Here is a 16,028-nt window from a genome sequence, read left to right as displayed (position 1 = left end):
ACTCCTCCATGATGCCGAGGGGAAATGGGCGAGGTTTAGGACTGTGGCTCATGCAGCTGCAATGGCTGCGTTGGGTACACGGTTCAGACCTCCCCATTGAGCCTGGCTGAAAGAGGAGGCGTTCAGGCTGGCTGAGAAAAAAGCGACAGGCCCACTCTCACTGTCTACAGCATCCCACGTCAGAGAATGAGGAGGCTTACCCGCAGCCTTCGCTCGGAGGTTCGGAGAGCCGTGAGGATCTGACCAATTGGAATTGGCCGAAACATCGGGATGTTTCGGCCAATTCCTCTTCAATGAGAGGTTTTGCTTCGTCTGCGAGGAAAGCAGAGTGCCCGGAGGAACCCACCACGAGAACGAGGGGACAGCACAGCTCAGATGCTGTGCCGATCAAACAAAATAAAATAAAAACTTGTAAACTATTTTTATTTTTCGATTTAAAGCTTTCGTGACTGCAGGGATTCATCTTCTTGGTTCTTTCGGTGAAGTCACGTTGAAGGGAAATAATAAAATAATAAAAATAAAACATAATAAAATACAATTCTCACGACGTTTCGGCCACAACGCAAGCAGCCGTCCTCAGGTGAAGAACAGGTATGTCGGAAAGACAGCGTCTGAATGACGCTGTCTTTCCGACAGACCTATTTTTATTTTACCAGGTAAGGCCCCACTGAGTTATGTAGCTCTATTTCAGAAGCGATCTGGCCACAAATGATAGCTCAGCCAAGTGGCTTATCGCGCGGAAATTCATAGCAGCCAAATGCTCGAAACGCGTGTGGAGGGAAAAACCGGAGGACCCGGAGAAAAAACATTCTGGAAGTCTCTGAAATCTCTGGATGATCCACCAATCCTTAGCGGTGGCTCACAGGTCGCGGCCCCCGTCACTGCCGCCACCGCCTGCTGTGCAATGATTGCGCTGGCAAATGAAAATTATGGCTTTTGTGAAAAGCTCTCGGTGTGCCACATGAGTGTACTGATCCTGACAAATCCACACTGTAACCGCGGGGCTATTTATAGCTTCCAAGAGTTGGTAATCGCACTGAGCGCTTGTCTGTGTCTCTTTACAACTGTATTTCCCACTCTGTGCTTATCTGTTTTACTCTCTGCCCAATCGTCTGGTCCGCTTGTCTGTTAATTAATATGCCAGTCTGTCCGATTGTCAGTCCACGTGTGTGCATATCTGTTTGCCTATATGTATTCCAGCCTGTCATCCCATCTCTCCGTCTATCTTACCATCTCTCTGTCTTCCCATTCGTCTGTCTTTCCATTCGTGTGTATGTCTATCTTGCAATCTCTCTCTGTCGGTCTTCATCTGCCTGCCTGCCTGCCTCTCTATCGATGTATCTATCTGTGCATCTGCCTGCAAAAACCATGTCTCTGCCTGTCCGTCTGTCTGCCCGTCTGCCCGTCTGTCTATCTGTCCGTCTATTTGTCTGTCTGTCCGTCTGATCGTCTGTCTGTCCGTCTATTTGTCTGTCTGTCTGTCCGTCTACCCGTCTGTCCGTCTGTTTGTCCGTCTATTTGTCTGTCTGTCTGTCTGTCTGTCTGCCCGTCTGTCCGTCTGTCTGTCTGTCCGTCTATTTGTCTGTCTGCCCGTCTGTCCGTCTGTCCGTCTATTTGTCTGATCGTCTGTCCGTCTGTCTGCGCGTGCGTCCTGCAGGCGCTGAAGTGCATCATCGAGGTGCTGTCGGGAGCGCTGTCTCCTGCGCAGCCTCCCCCCGCAGCCAGCGCCGAGTGCATGGAGATCCTTCGTGGAGGCGAGCACCGCGAATCCCGTCACCCCCATCCACAGGGGGTCGCGATAATCTCAACGGGCGCTGTGACCCCCGTCACATTCATCCACAGGGGGATAATCTCAACGGGCGCTCAGAATTGATTAGATTGTGTCGTCCTTATGATCGTCGTTAACAACACGAGTCATGTGGTCACTTCCGTTGTTTTCTTGATTAATATCATCATCATAACAAGGCCGTAATGATAGTATATATTGGGGGGGACACATCCCCCCCCCCCCCAATATTCAAATATGCTCAAAATGTCCCCCCCAATATATTGCTATAAAATAGATTTCTGTTGAAATTATTGTGGTGATGGTTGTAATTTATGAATCCCGAATCTTTGCCATTACATACAATGAAACAAGAAAAGGTAAAAAATACAAAAAACAGAGCAATGTCATACAATACACTATTAGACATTATTGTAAACAATAAAGAAAAAGTCCATCCTGTGTGTTAGTGAATTTTTTAAATATTTAGGCAGGAAATGAGTTTTCAAATTTAGATTTTTTTTTTTCTGGGGGGCGACCCCCAGACCCCCTGGAAGTTTTGTTCCCCCCCCCCAATGTTGACTCCATGGCTACGGCCTTGCATCATAATATCGCCAATATGGGTTGTCATCATCACCACCATCACGAGATACGTCGATCGCCAGTCACCGTCACAAACATCAACACGACCATCACAATCACTGAATTCATTGTTATTGTTGTTCTGCATCATTAATATCGTCATAGTGGCCACTACCACCACAACAACTGACACATCATCGTCATCATGATATTTAAATGTATAGATTATCATCAGCACCGTCACCACCATGATAACGATTGTAGACGATCATCATCATCGTGATCAGCGTCACCACCACCACGACCACCACCATCACAGCCACAACGATGGGCATCGCCACCATTGCCATCTATCGCCACCTCGGCGTGACGAGAACGATGTCCTTCGGCTGTGTTGGGTTTCCCCCCCCCCCTGACAGACAATCGAATCTCCACGCTGATCCACCAGCACGACCTCCTGTCTCAGCTGGAGGAGATCGCGGGCCGGGGCCCCGCAGCGGAGCACGCGGGGGCCGCTTCCACAGCGACAGGCGCCAAGTACGAGCCGAGCGAGGAGCGGCAGGAGACGAAGGAGAAGGAGGAGGTGGAGGATGATGAAGAGACACGAGTCGACCACGAGGAGAAGGACAAGAAAGACGCCAAGAAGAAGAAGCAGCAGCAGCAGCAGGAGAATGACGACGACGACGATGATGAGAAGGAGAAGAGGGAGGAGGGTGGCGATGACGAGACCAAATCTGGAGTGGGCAAGTCACGGGAGTTCCGCACGAAGGGGCCGGGGAGTGCCGAGCGCCGCGCAGGAGGAGCGGGAGGAGGAGGAACGAAGTGGAGCGGGGGCCGTGTCCGCGTGGAGCCGCGCCACGGAGAGGCTCCCCCCGAGAAGGCCACCGGCCGCGAGTGGAGCAACGGGGAAGAGCCACGGGGACAGATGCACGGCCCTCCCGGCACCGGCGACGAAGAGGAGGAGGAGGAGCGGTCCCCACACCACGAGGACAAGGACGACGTCGGTGACGAGGTGGCGAGGAGCGTGGGGACTGGCGTGGACGACGACGAGGTGGAGGAGGAGGACGCGGATGTGGAGGAGGAGGTCACGGAGACGCCGGCGCGTCGCGGAGACACGAGGCCCCAGCGGGGGTCTCACGGCACGAGCGGCGTCGAGAGGAGCGCGGCGCGGGAGGCGCACGACGGCCGCCGCCGCCCCGCGGCCGAGCAGCTGCTGGAGTACCTGGACCAGATCCGCCAGCGCCTGGGACAGAAGCAGCAGGAGCAGCAGCAGCAGCAGGAGCAGCAGCGGCGGCGCGGAGACTACGGCGGCAGGCACCCCGACAAGGGGGAGCCTCTCGCCGAGAGGAAATCCGACGGCGAAGACGACGACGACGACGGAGACGACGAGAAGGTTGAGTACGAGACGCGAAAGAGCGAGGTGGGCGGCCGGCACGGCCACGACGAGGTCGAAGACGATGCCCGCGAGCAAGAGGAAGACAACGATCGTACCGACGACGACGACGCCGAGGGAGAAGAGCAGGTGGGCGGCGAGGAGGTGTTTGGCGACGGTGTCGGCAGCAGCCACCGCTGGGCAGGGAAGGCCCACGCGGAGGGGCGGCCTGCGTGGGGAGCGGCGCACCGGGCAGCGGCGAAGGGCGACGAGGTGGAGGACGCGGCTCAGGGCGGCGATGGGGAAGAGGGCGACGAGGAGAAGGAGCAGGAGGAGGTGGGGCGAGGAGGTGGGAAGGAATGGGGAGGCGACAAGCGGGCCCAGGACACCCAGAGCCGCAAGCACAGCACGCTGAACGTGAGTACAATAATCACACGGGTCGTTGTCGTCATCGTCACCGTGATCAATCCGCTGCTGGATGGAGGTCTCCCCAACACACCGCCACCGTCACACAGGTTTCGTGCGATGCTAAAGTTCACCCGGGAACTGCACACGAGCTGATTCACATGGGCCCCGTCTCCATGTAGAACACGTGGAGACGGGGACGCGTGGATGCGTACACGTCTCCACGCGTTCGTACACAACAGAAGAAAGGTTTTTGGGTTAGATCGCGTAAAAATGTACAAACGTGTCGTTAACCTAACACCACCCGACACAGCCGATTAGCAAGGTTTGTTCCGTAAACAGAACGTACCAATTCGTTACTAAGGAAGGAAACGGGAGGATTTATCTACAAATCTGGCTGTTGCCTGATGAAGCTGGTTGTAATTACTGGCGAAACGTCGTGCTCAGATTGTAAATGTTGTGGCTTGGCTCTCCAACACACTGGTAGTGCTGTACTAGTATACTACGCTATACACTACACTATACACTAGTGCTGTACTAGTGACGAATTGGCCACGTTCTGTTTACGTGACAACCCTTACTAGTTGGCTGTGTCGGGTGGTCGCGGGTTTAACGACACTTTTACATATTTACGCAATCTAACCCAAACAAACCTCTATTATGGAGAATTAATTTCAGCCCAGAGCTGTCGAAAGGTTTCCGGAGGCCCCGGAACAATTCTTAGCCTCGGCCACTGCCAATGCTTCTTTCACGTACACACAGTTCGCTTTCACGTACACACAGTTCGCTTTCACGTACACACAGTTCGCTTTCACGTACACACAGTTAGCTTTCATGTACACACAGTTCGCTTTGACGTACACACAGCTCTCTTTCACGTACACACAATTCGCTTTCACGTACACACAATTCGCTTTCACGTACACACAGTTCGGTTTCACGTACACACAGTTCGCTTTGACGTACACACAGTTCGCTTTCACGTACACACAGTTCGGTTTCACGTACACACAGTTAGCTTTCACGTACACACAGTTCGCTTTCACGTACACACAATTCGCTTTCACGTACACACAGTTCGCTTTGACGTACACACAGTTAGCTTTCATGTACACAGAGTTCGCTTTGACGTACACACATTCAGTTTGACGTACACACAGTTCGCTTTCACGTACACACAGTTCGCTTTCACGTACACACAGTTCGCTTTCACGTACACACAGTTCGCTTCCACGTACACACAGTTCGCTTTCACGTACACACAGTTCGCTTTGACGTACACACAGTTCGCTTTCACGTACACACAGTTCACTTTCACGTACACACAGTTCGCTTTCACGTACACACAGTTCGCTTTGACGTACACACAGTTCGCTTTCACGTACACACAGTTCGCTTTCACGTACACACAGTTCGCTTTCGTCGTGTTTATGGACGTACGCGTGTGTTGGACTTCTTTCGCACCGTACGCAGCCAACCGTGCTAATCGGATGCGCGGGGAGGGGGGGAAGGAGGATGGGGACGTCTGGAAAATCAGGGGGTGGGGGGGTAAATCCGCAGTGGCTCGATCGCGATGTTTCTGTTGTTGTCGCAACGTCCCCTTGGCAGAGCAAACAGCTGCTGGAGCTAAAGGCCATGGAGCACGAGCTGGTGAAGATTGCCGAACGACTCGGGGAGCGACTGGGATGAGGCGCGGGAGAGGGGATCGAGAAGAAGGGACAAAAGACGGGAACCCCGACCCCCTCACCAAACCCCCCCCCACACAAAACATCATAAGACATCGCGACCCGTCCATCACGACGACTCGTGCGACATCACGACCCGTCTGACGACATGACGACATCACGACTGGTCGAACGATATCACGACTCGTCTGACGACATCGCGACTCCTCGTACCGACGGCGCTTGGCAGTGGCGGTCTCCAGCACGCGGTTCGGGGTGTTTCATGCCACGTGCGGGCGGCTTGTTTATTGACGAATTGGGAGGCGCCATTGGCCGTGGGTTTGTAAGGGGCTTCTTCCATCCACTGCACGGTGGAGTTTGAAAAGCCCACGCAGCTTCTCAGGATAATCCCGCATTTGTTTATTTTGAAATTCCGCCCGACTTCCCCCGTAGCAATACTGCGATTTTTCTCAGTGCAGGTGTCCGCAATCATCCGTTATTGAAAGCCATATTTAGACAGCCCAGAGTTCGATTCCTGGCCAGGGCTAACATCGGTGGCGGGTGGATATCTGAAACGCTCGGTGGGCGCCCTCCACACTCGGCACGCCGGGGTCGGCGCGTGGCGCGGTAGAGGCGGGGAACCCAGAGGGACCGGCTCGGATATCGCTCGCTTGATGCTAGCCGTGGTCGGGAATCGAACTCGAGCCCGCCGGGTTTGTAGTGCAGCGCGGTGACCACTGCGCCACCCCTCAACCGCGCTGTCCAATTATAGTCGTCTCTTAATATCGATACTAACAGATCGTACTGTTGTGGAGACCATGAAAAAAATCGCCGTGCTCTTTCCCCCAATAACTGCGTCCCAAGCGCGGGCACCACACGGCGAGGTTGAGCAAGGGGCGCGATCAAAGCCTGGCAGCAGAGTGGCAGCAAAGTGGCTCCGGACGATGGCATCACATTCGTCTCGCGCCTCTCCGTTGCCGTCCACGCGTCCATCCCACGCGCAGTCGAAGCGGTATTTTGACATTCTGAACGGGGTTGCAATTTTGCCACGTCCACGTTTAGTGGAAAAAACTAAGTGAGAGTGATGGAGGCGGGGGGGGCGGAGGGGCGGTTTGGCGAGCAGACGGAGACTGGTCAATTAACTGCGCTTGAGAACTCGCTATCAGCCACTGCCCATATACCCGAGTTCAAACCCAGGATCTCGGCCGTATTGGCTCGGCACTTTGACACCTAAGCCAGCCGGCCAGCGTCACCTTTGATTCTTCATCGTACTTACCTCTTGCATCCCCAATTATCGCTTGAGACTACCCAGCGTGTTACCTGCAGCAGGAAAAACAGGCCGATGTGGAATTTGTCACCTCTTCCAACTCGGCTTGGGATGCAGAATCCAGTGGTGGGGGGGTGGGGGGTCAGGCTTAGGGTCAGGGTTAGGTCACTTGGCTCCTTAATATAAGGGTGAGGTTTCCCAATGAGAATTGTGAACATGAATTGCCAAGACAATTACTGTTATTGTGGCAGACACAGCCACTGCCCGACTGTAACTAGACCGCTGCAATTGGCAGTCTGTCGATCAGCAGATCGCGAGCGGTGGGGTAAAGTGTGGCCACTCCCACCTCTTCCCCAGACGTACTGTCCAGCGTGGAAGAGTAGGCCACAACACCCTCCAGAGAGGCTCACTTAGAGCTCCCTCTAGAGGTGCATAGGGGCTCTCTGGAGCTCCCTCTAGAGGTGCATAGGGGCTCTCTGGAGCTCCCTCTAGAGGTGCATAGGGGCTCTCTGGAGCTCCCTCTAGAGGTGCATAGGGGCTCTCTGGAGCTCCCTCTAGAGGTCTAGCGGATGCCCTTCAGCCAGCAGGGGCCTGAGCAGGCAATTGCAGGGCTGCTGCACCATCACGTGCTTCCAATTGGTATCGACGATCCAGCCTACGGCAATTGTTCTCACCAACGTTGCTGGTCTTGAGCCAAAGGTGTAAATCATGGGTGGAAAAACCCCGATTTTTCCAAAAAACCCCGATTTTTCCAAAAAACCCAGGCATCGGGTTTTTTCTTTAATACAATTAAACCCGATTTCGGGGAATTAAAACCTGGTTTAATGAATACGAAACTCTGATCCAAGGCTTAGGCTGCTTCCTCGTCGGTGCTGCTATCATCGTACTCGGGGGGGCCGTCGGGCACGGGGTAGTCGTAGAATGCGGCGGGCAGGTTGGTCGTGATGAACACGAGGAGCTTCTCCTCCACAATCGTGGGCGCCAGTGAGTTCCTTCGCTTGGAATGGATGAAGCCCATCGTTGAGAAGTTGGCGAAGTGCGGTTCTGCAATTAGAACCAATAAAACCGGATTTCTCCCAATCTCAGATGATCGGGTTTAATATAAAAAGCCAATTAAACCCGATTATAAAAAACCCGACTATGCCACCCTTGGCGTAAATCCCTTCTTTCTATGATGCCCCCCCCCCCCACGTTTTGGGTCTTTAACTTCCTAACGCGACGACGCCCGACCGCTGACACTCCCTGCCAATCGCCGGCCAGCAGCTCGTTTGACGGTGAGGGCCCAGCGGACGAAGTTGACACGACGAGGCGGAGCTGGCGAGGGAGCTGTCGATTGTTCGTGGACCGTCGCGGCGAGGGCTGTTAGCGATCGCCTATTAAGGTCAGCACGCACTCGGATGAATGAGGGGGGTTACATGAACCAACGCCGTGCTGACCGCAATCGTCTTCCCTCCTTGTCCGACGTTCACGGCCGGAGCCGAAACCAAGTGCCGTGCTCATTTTAGGCCGAGTCCACCTGCACGGCGGTGCGAGCCAGGTTCGGGTCGCGAGCGCCACCGACGTCGAGGCGTTATCGTCACGTGACGCGGGACCCCCCCCCCCCCCAGTCGACTGGGACCATAAAGCAGCTGGCGCCCACGAGGACACGCGACGCCTCGCGTGCGCGAACAAAGTATGATAATTGTTTTTTTACCCTTTTATCTGGCAACAAAACTGACACCTTTTTTACAAGGAGTCATGTTTGCATTGACCACAATACCTGCGGTCATAATGCAAACAAAAAACATAACTCTGATAATGTATGCACTGTCCTTGAAATTGATTGGTCCACACCCGAGACAGCTTTCCTTAGAGCCTAGTCTCACATGGTGTTGGACCAGATGACGCCTAAAGGCGCATACATTATCAGAGTTGTGTTTTTTGTTTGCATTATGACTGCAGGTATTGTGGTCAATGCAAACATGACTCCTTGTAAAAAAGGTGTCAGTTTTGTTGCCAGATAAAAGGGTAAAAAACCAATTATCATATTCTTTCTTCTGGCAAATGAGGCTCCAATGGTGGGTGAACAAAGTCGCGCACGTATCTCTCTCCGAGGTGGGACTCGCCCTGACGACCACCCCCGCTGCGCTGTGTGCGTACACAGCAGGGCAACGATGCGCTTGACACTGCCCCCCCCCTCCACACACACACAGCCGCAAAGGAGCGACCGGCGGGGTGGTTACGCATCCACGTGTTTGCATCTGCCATGCTCACCCCCAATGCCCCCCCCCCCGCCCCCCCCTGCAATTCACGCCAATCCTTTCAAGAGGCACGTGTCCAGCTCACTGTAGCGTTTCACGATAATTAACAAAGTTTTTTTTTTTAACAACCCGCCTTCAAGCGACCTCCACTCCCGCAGGACCGGTCGTATATAATCCAGAACACGTTTTGTAAAAAGAAAATCACCAAAAACCCCGCCACTGCTTTTAGAACCGTGTAACTGCTCGCCATGCGCTGCGACTCGACCAATTTCCTAAGAGCAGGCCTGCTTCCACCACCACCATCACACGCACACCTTTTATGCAAGTTGTTTATTGTTGTTGTCCTGGATTACACGGGGGGGGAGGGCCGAGATGAATTAAGCGCTCGTCGTTTTAATTAAGCAAAGGGCAGAGCAGCTTTTGCTCCCAATGTATGAAAGCACGGCGGCCGTCGTTTCGCAAATTGCCGCGTGACTGGATGACTGATGTCAATTTTAATGATTGTATAGAAGGGCTACAAAAGTTCAAATTTGGCACCACAAATGTTGTTAAGTCCATACTTTCGAAATGTACGTAGCCTTTTGTCAGTCCGCTGCTGGATGAAGGCCTGCCCACGCTCCGTCAGTCACCTGGGTTTGACCATACTTCACCATAATATCGGTCAGTAGAAAGAAAAAAAAAACTCACAATTTAAATATCACGGCCCAGAGATTTCATCGCTTTCGCTCATTTGGGCAAGGGTCGGCCCGAAAAGTTCGTTCCGCATTGCCCCCGTGCTAAAAACTAAAAACCAGCCGGTTTAAAAACAATAAACACGCGCGCCCTCTGTGGTGACTCGCATCAGATCTGAGACGCGTCCTCCACCAGGTGGGTGGTCGGCCCCGTTATTCACTCGCCGGCTCCAGCCCGCCGGTGCCCCCCGAGGTGGCCACCAGCCACACGGCCGGCTCCCTACGCCAAACCAGAGGTCGCAACCAGGTACCCGATACCCGTACCCTGCCTGATACCCGGCCGGGTACGGGTACGGTTACCCGTTTGCGACCCTGGTGCGGCCGGGTACGGGTAGGCCGTGAGTCACTGGTGAGTAACCGTTTGTCACTCATTTCGGGTAGGGTACGGGTAGCGTACGGGTACCCATACCCGGCCGGGTAGGGGTACCCGTTTGCGACCCTGGTGCGGCTGGGTACGGGTAAGGAATCAAAACCCGTTTGCGACTTCTGCGCCAGACCCATGCCCTGCTGGAGGTGACCATCAATCCCAGCTTTGCAAGCTGCTCCTCACAGCCGGCAGGGACATTGGGGGAATGGGATCCAGCTGTCCCCGCTGTGCTGGTCAGCGTCTGGTGAAGCTGTGGTTGTCAATTCGCGGCGTACGTTGAATTTCTTTCGCACACCGTGGGTGGTAGCCAACCCACCACGGGCGCAGCCCTGGACCATCACTTACGTTACCCTGGGGCCACGCCCATTGTGAACCTTTATAAAAACAGTTGCCTTTAGAGGCTAACCCCCCTTTTCCTGATGACGATTGCTTGTGTTGCGATCGAAACGTCGTAGATTTTTTTTGTCATTTTCTTTGAACCTATCTACGTGGCGTTACCGAAAGACCCAAAGAAGACAATAATCAAGTTTTAAAGAAACATATCTATATGTAGATGTATATCTCACACTTTTGTCTGCGTCTATAACGAGGGGGTAATCGGACTGGTCATTAAACAGGAATTCGCAGCAGCGCATTCGAGCCACCTTGCATGGGGAAGACAGCAGCTTGCCCGTCCACGAAACATTTCCAGGACGCGGCCGAACCTTGCCATGGTTTCTGAGTCGCTCACATGGACGCGGACGCTTGTGGTAGCGATTTGGATGGCTCCGTTATCGAACACACCCACACACAAACAAAAGTCAGCACATTCGTCAATCAACACCGTGGCTTTGAAAGGAAACAGGCGACGTTTCGGGTTTCTAGTGCCCTGATAACGATTGTTGAAGGGCGCTTTATACATCTAATTATTATTATTAATGACCCTTCATAGAACATCGCGTCGTCCTATTTTAATTTTTTTCCTCTCAAGGCCACAGTGTTCATGACGAATGTGCGGTTATTGTTAATTGTGCGCCACTGCTGACAGAGCAACATCAAATCGTTTTTTTGTGAATATTTTTTTGCTGTGGTTGACGCACTTAACCCCATTAACCGAAGCGACACGATCAATGTTGCTGTTTAATTTTTTTTTATTTTTAAACACCTCTGAGGTGCCTGTGTGGCTCTGCGAGTCAACATTGGTGAGCCGGCACTACCCAGCAAACATGATAACGTTCGACCAACGTTGACATGTCATTGAACCAACGTTCGCCCAACGTTCACCCAACGTTGTTCCCAACGTTCAATCTTTAACCTAGGCCGTTACGTTCCTTGTGATTGGTTGACGTAAACCATGTAAACCACTCGAGGCGCGACACTCCCTACTGCTGATTCTGAATGTTTTAAAAAAAAAGATGATTTCATGGAACCGTTACCACATTGTGGAAATTCATCGAGTCGCATAGAGGGAGGGGTGAAGTTACATTCCTGATAACGATTGTACGAACCCTTAAATTCACATTCCAAAACTGCACGATATAATTAAGCACCGTACGTACTTCCCATCCATTTACACATTTACCTACAGCACATCAACACTGTAATCGTTACTGTACCTACCCCATATATATTTGAGCAAAAAGAAGCATGTATGTTTGTCCTGCATATAAAAAAGTGACATGTTTTATCCGTAACATCCATAATAACCACGTGCTGCTTCTGAATGCTCATTAACGAACTGCGTGTATGCCAGGATGCGCTTATACCAGGGGTGAGGGGGGGGGGGAAGACCCTCTGGCCCACGATTTCATTTCACACTGCCCGCGAGGGTTGCCACCTCCAAGGTAACAAAAACACTGGGACATATCCATGGGAAGAATATCTCCCATGAATGAATACACGTTAATGCATTGTCTGGAGTGGTCCATAATTGTGCAAATTACAAGGACCGGGATATTTAATGTCCTGGGAAGTTTTTTTTAAATTTCCAGGATGGCTACAACTCCGAAAAATCCAGGACAGGTAGCAATGCCCGCGGCGGCACGAGACCTGCCAATTTAAAAAGGCCCATAAATATGTATCCATCACTGCAGGCATCGTAGCCATACTAATTGGATACTCGAGGGGTATATTTCCTGAGCTCCCCAACAACATTGCATTTATTTGTTATGCGCATTCAGTCCCTTGCTGTCACTGCGGTAAAATGGAGCCCTGTTCAAGGCTTAATTTCTCACCGAACATTTTCAAGGTCGCGGCTGAACTTTCAGTATGTGGAACGTGACCAGCGGCTCAGCCAGTGCGCGAGGTAAACTGGTTGTGGTGTGCCGAGTGCAGAAATATATTCGGAGTCGCTGACCCGGACAAACCGGGTTGAAACGAAGGCCCGGCGGTAATTCTTTTTCACCTTATTATTGGATAATGCCGAAAAAGATGGGCGTTATTAACACGTGGTTCCACAACAGGGGACCGAAACATTCAGTTAGGCTCCCAAGTTGGGGAAAGGTTCCCAAACCCCCACCCCTGGTTAACGCAAGCCGATTGTGATGCTCGTGTACTCTCTCCATGTGTGTGACGCCGTCGAACCTAAACGCACACGCGTCGTCCTGTCCGCCTAAAAAGTCACCCACCCCCCGCGTATGTTAACCACCGTAGCAGGCGTCCACCTTTGTCCGCGCGTCTGTCTCGCGTAGAGTGTGTGTGCACGCAATGTTACGAAGCACGCGCGATTGATTAAAAGTGTAAATTGACGAAAAGCCTCGTGGGCGGCGTACCTTCGTACGAACCAAACGATGCGTGCGAGTGCGTGGTTTATGGATTATTGAACGCGTGGCGAATGCACTCCTCTGGGGCCCAAGTCTCCGTCTCCTTCGTATATCTGACTGCACAAAAAATGAAAGTATTCTCATCACAATCCATGGGCCCCACAGCTTTCTGAGAGTAAAAATCTTTGCTACTGAAATGAATAACTCCCAGAGGGCCGTGCGGGCAAATGGTTGTTTAAATAATATTTGTTTATGTAGAGACACAGATATATACGATACGTTATCTGCTTTCATATTTTGCAAATCAGTATTCGAACCGAGGCTTGCCGTGGTGGATGGCAAGGACTGGATTACGCACTGTACTGAATTTCCCTGCAGTGTGCCGACTGCAGGGATTACTGGTTGGGGTTTGTAGGTCACTGGCTTCCCCGCTTCGGCGAACACCCCGCGTTGTCGCAACACGCTTAGTCATAATTTGGAGAACACACCAGGGCTGGAGTTTTATTTATAAAAACGGACACAGCTCACACGGCGACTCTTAACTTGCTCAATCGCTTTTCAACGCCGACGCGCGCACAAAGCAGAAATTAAATTAGGTGATGTTTGGAGGCAAGCGGGATAGTGGCCAGAGCAACTGTTATTAGCTATTCAATCTCGATGGCTTCTCTGCGATATATAAAAAAATTACACCGCCTGAAAACGTCACCTATTATATAATTTCCTTCTTTAGGGCAATATCATCGACAGATGTGCCGATTTTTCCGTTCTTTGTGCACGTACATCACGGCAAACAATCAACGACGAGTTGCAACCACTGCTTCTCCATAACCCTTTCGGGGAGCGGTGGTGCCAGCAGCTTTAAGCGCTCTGTGCTCTGAACCTGGCTGACACGAGTTCACATCAGTGGTGAGCGATATCTGGACCGGCCCTGGATACACCCCCCCCCCCCCCGCCATATCTTCACCAACCCATAAAGACCAGCGTAGTGAAGTGCGTTCACATAACCCCCACGACGAACACAGTGTGGTGTGAGGCCCTCACCCAGCCGTTGAATTGAGAAATAAAGAGTCATTCATGTACACACAGCCCTCACTGGCGAGCCAGGAGAGCCGATGATCGGGAAGAAAAAAACGACAAGTCCTAATGCTTCTTCTTTTTCGCGGGACACTTCGTCGAAGTTTCTTGCTGTCCCACCCCTCGCTTCACGGCTCCCTCGCACGCCGCTTGACGCGACCCGGACTCGAACTCAGACCCAGGCTGACGCGGTCCAGCCTGACCCTGTCCAGGAGCTTTGTCACCACCACCACCACCGTCATCGTCGTCATCGTCGCTCTCATCCGCCTCTTCTCCTAGAAAACAGTGACAGCAGCTCGTTCAACATTCATACAGCGCTCTCATCATCAGCATCATCATCATCCGCTAAACTAAACCAACCCTAACCTAACTATAACCGAACCATAATATAACCCTAACCTAACCATATCCTAACTCTTAACATAACCCTGACATCACACTTACCGAACCCTAACCAAACCATAATCAAACCCTAACTAAACCCTAAATTAACCCCAACCTAACCCTAAACTAACCATAACCTTTCCGCATAGAGTGGACGTTATTTTTTTGTCAATTTCAGGCGAGGCAAGAATAAACCGAATTGGATGGGAGCGTTGGTGGAGTGCTTTAACGCACTTGCACTATGATGAGCCCGGCACCACGTGTTCGCTTCATGAGCACGGCTACCATCAGTGGCGAGTGACATCCGATTGAGTGATGAACGTGGAGCATGGTGAAATAATCTCCACGATCGACAACGTGCAGGGAGGCCCTTCATCCAGCAGTGGATTAAAAAGGGGACTGTAACCGAGAACCCAATGGATTATTTACAAGATCGGGAGGTAATACAGTGTACGATAGCAAGTGCAGTAGTTCAGTGCGCTAACCACTACGCCACCGCTCCCCACACCAACACGAAGCGATTTGTCCAGCCGCCGTTCGCCACTGTGACGTCACCACGGCGTTTGTGCCAGGCTAGGTGCACACTGTGGGTGTACAAAGATCCGCGTATAGCCTTGTAGACTCTTGGGGCAAGTGCTGTTAGCCAGAAGCAGCACCTACGAAGGCCGGAACTGTGGAACACGATGGGGGTGGGTGGCCAACACCACGCCCGGCCGCCTTTGTCTCCCCGGTGGCGATGTTAATTGCACACCACAGCACCAGCAACTCGTTTGAGCCGTAGATACAGCAACATCTATGCGCACACACACACTGTGCATGTACACGGCCTGAGCCGATCGGCGTGCGCTTGACAACAGTTCCACAACACAGAACACACACACACAACACACAGCATCATCATATCATTGTTTCCACTCCACATCCTATCGCTTGGCCTAAGCCAAGGGATTCATTTTCCGCCCTCTTTGCCTTGCCCACCACCGCCGCCGCTTTGCTACAAGAGGGCCAAAGCCAAATCCACGTGGTCACTTAAGCAAGGCGAAAGGGGCCCACGGCAACCTGCCACCACCACCGCCACCGCCAAACTAGCCACGTGTTCTTTGTTTCTTCCTACCAGCCGAGCCTTCACCACCACCGCCAGTAGCCTTCGCAGTCTTCTCCTGATCCACCAGTTCGGTCAGAGCCTCGGAGACCTCCTCTCGGAGGGCCTCGAGGGCCCGCGTCAAGTCCCGCACGCCGCCGCTGCCCCCCACGGACACCGCGAATCGCCGCCGCTCCCCGTCGCGGTTCAGCAGCGAGGCCCGCAGCGAAGACGACATCGTCGGGGACGACCGCTTCACGGGGGCGGGGGGGAGGGGCTGGGCTGGGTGAGCGGGCGGGCAGGGTGGGCGGGGGCGGGCTGGGTGGGCGGGGCGGGGCGGGCTGGGTGGGCGGGG

General features: G+C 52.8%; 2 protein-coding genes across 2 annotated transcripts; one reads left to right on the top strand and one right to left on the bottom strand.

Moving 5' to 3' along the window:
- The first annotated feature begins 1,368 nt into the window (after positions 1-1,368).
- On the top strand, positions 1,369-13,125 carry LOC144727516 (uncharacterized). Its single transcript, XM_078606391.1, has 4 exons — positions 1,369-1,380; positions 1,658-1,754; positions 2,767-4,136; positions 5,733-13,125. Exons 1-4 carry the CDS (start codon positions 1,369-1,371, stop codon positions 5,811-5,813), a joined length of 1,560 nt encoding a protein of 519 aa, XP_078462517.1. The 3' UTR covers positions 5,814-13,125.
- A 483-nt stretch (positions 13,126-13,608) lies between these two features.
- On the bottom strand, positions 13,609-15,959 carry LOC144727429 (uncharacterized). Its single transcript, XM_078606256.1, has 2 exons — positions 15,707-15,959; positions 13,609-14,483 (listed from the first exon to the last, which is right to left on the bottom strand). The coding sequence occupies exons 1-2, from the start codon at positions 15,909-15,911 to the stop codon at positions 14,275-14,277; spliced, it is 414 nt and encodes a 137-aa protein (XP_078462382.1). The 5' UTR covers positions 15,912-15,959; the 3' UTR covers positions 13,609-14,274.
- Positions 15,960-16,028: the final 69 nt, after the last annotated feature.

The sequence above is a fragment of the Lampetra planeri genome, chromosome 25 (assembly GCF_965212315.1).
Source record: "Lampetra planeri chromosome 25, kcLamPlan1.2.h2, whole genome shotgun sequence".
Taxonomy (NCBI): Eukaryota; Metazoa; Chordata; class Hyperoartia; order Petromyzontiformes; family Petromyzontidae; genus Lampetra; species Lampetra planeri.
This window is presented reverse-complemented; position numbering and strand designations above follow the sequence as displayed.

Excerpts from the sequence above, each read along its gene's own strand:
- LOC144727516 (XM_078606391.1), top strand. Across the intron at positions 1,755-2,766 it reads CATGGAGATCCTTCGTGGAG|ACAATCGAATCTCCACGCTG; the intron begins GCGAGCACCGCG and ends CCCCCCTGACAG. Across the intron at positions 4,137-5,732 it reads GCAAGCACAGCACGCTGAAC|AGCAAACAGCTGCTGGAGCT; the intron begins GTGAGTACAATA and ends TCCCCTTGGCAG.
- LOC144727429 (XM_078606256.1), bottom strand. The coding sequence starts at position 15,911 with ATGTCGTCTTCGCTGCGGGCCTCGCTGCTGAACCGCGACGGGGAGCGG. Across the intron at positions 14,484-15,706 it reads TGGTGGTGAAGGCTCGGCTG|GAGAAGAGGCGGATGAGAGC; the intron begins GTAGGAAGAAAC and ends ACTGTTTTCTAG.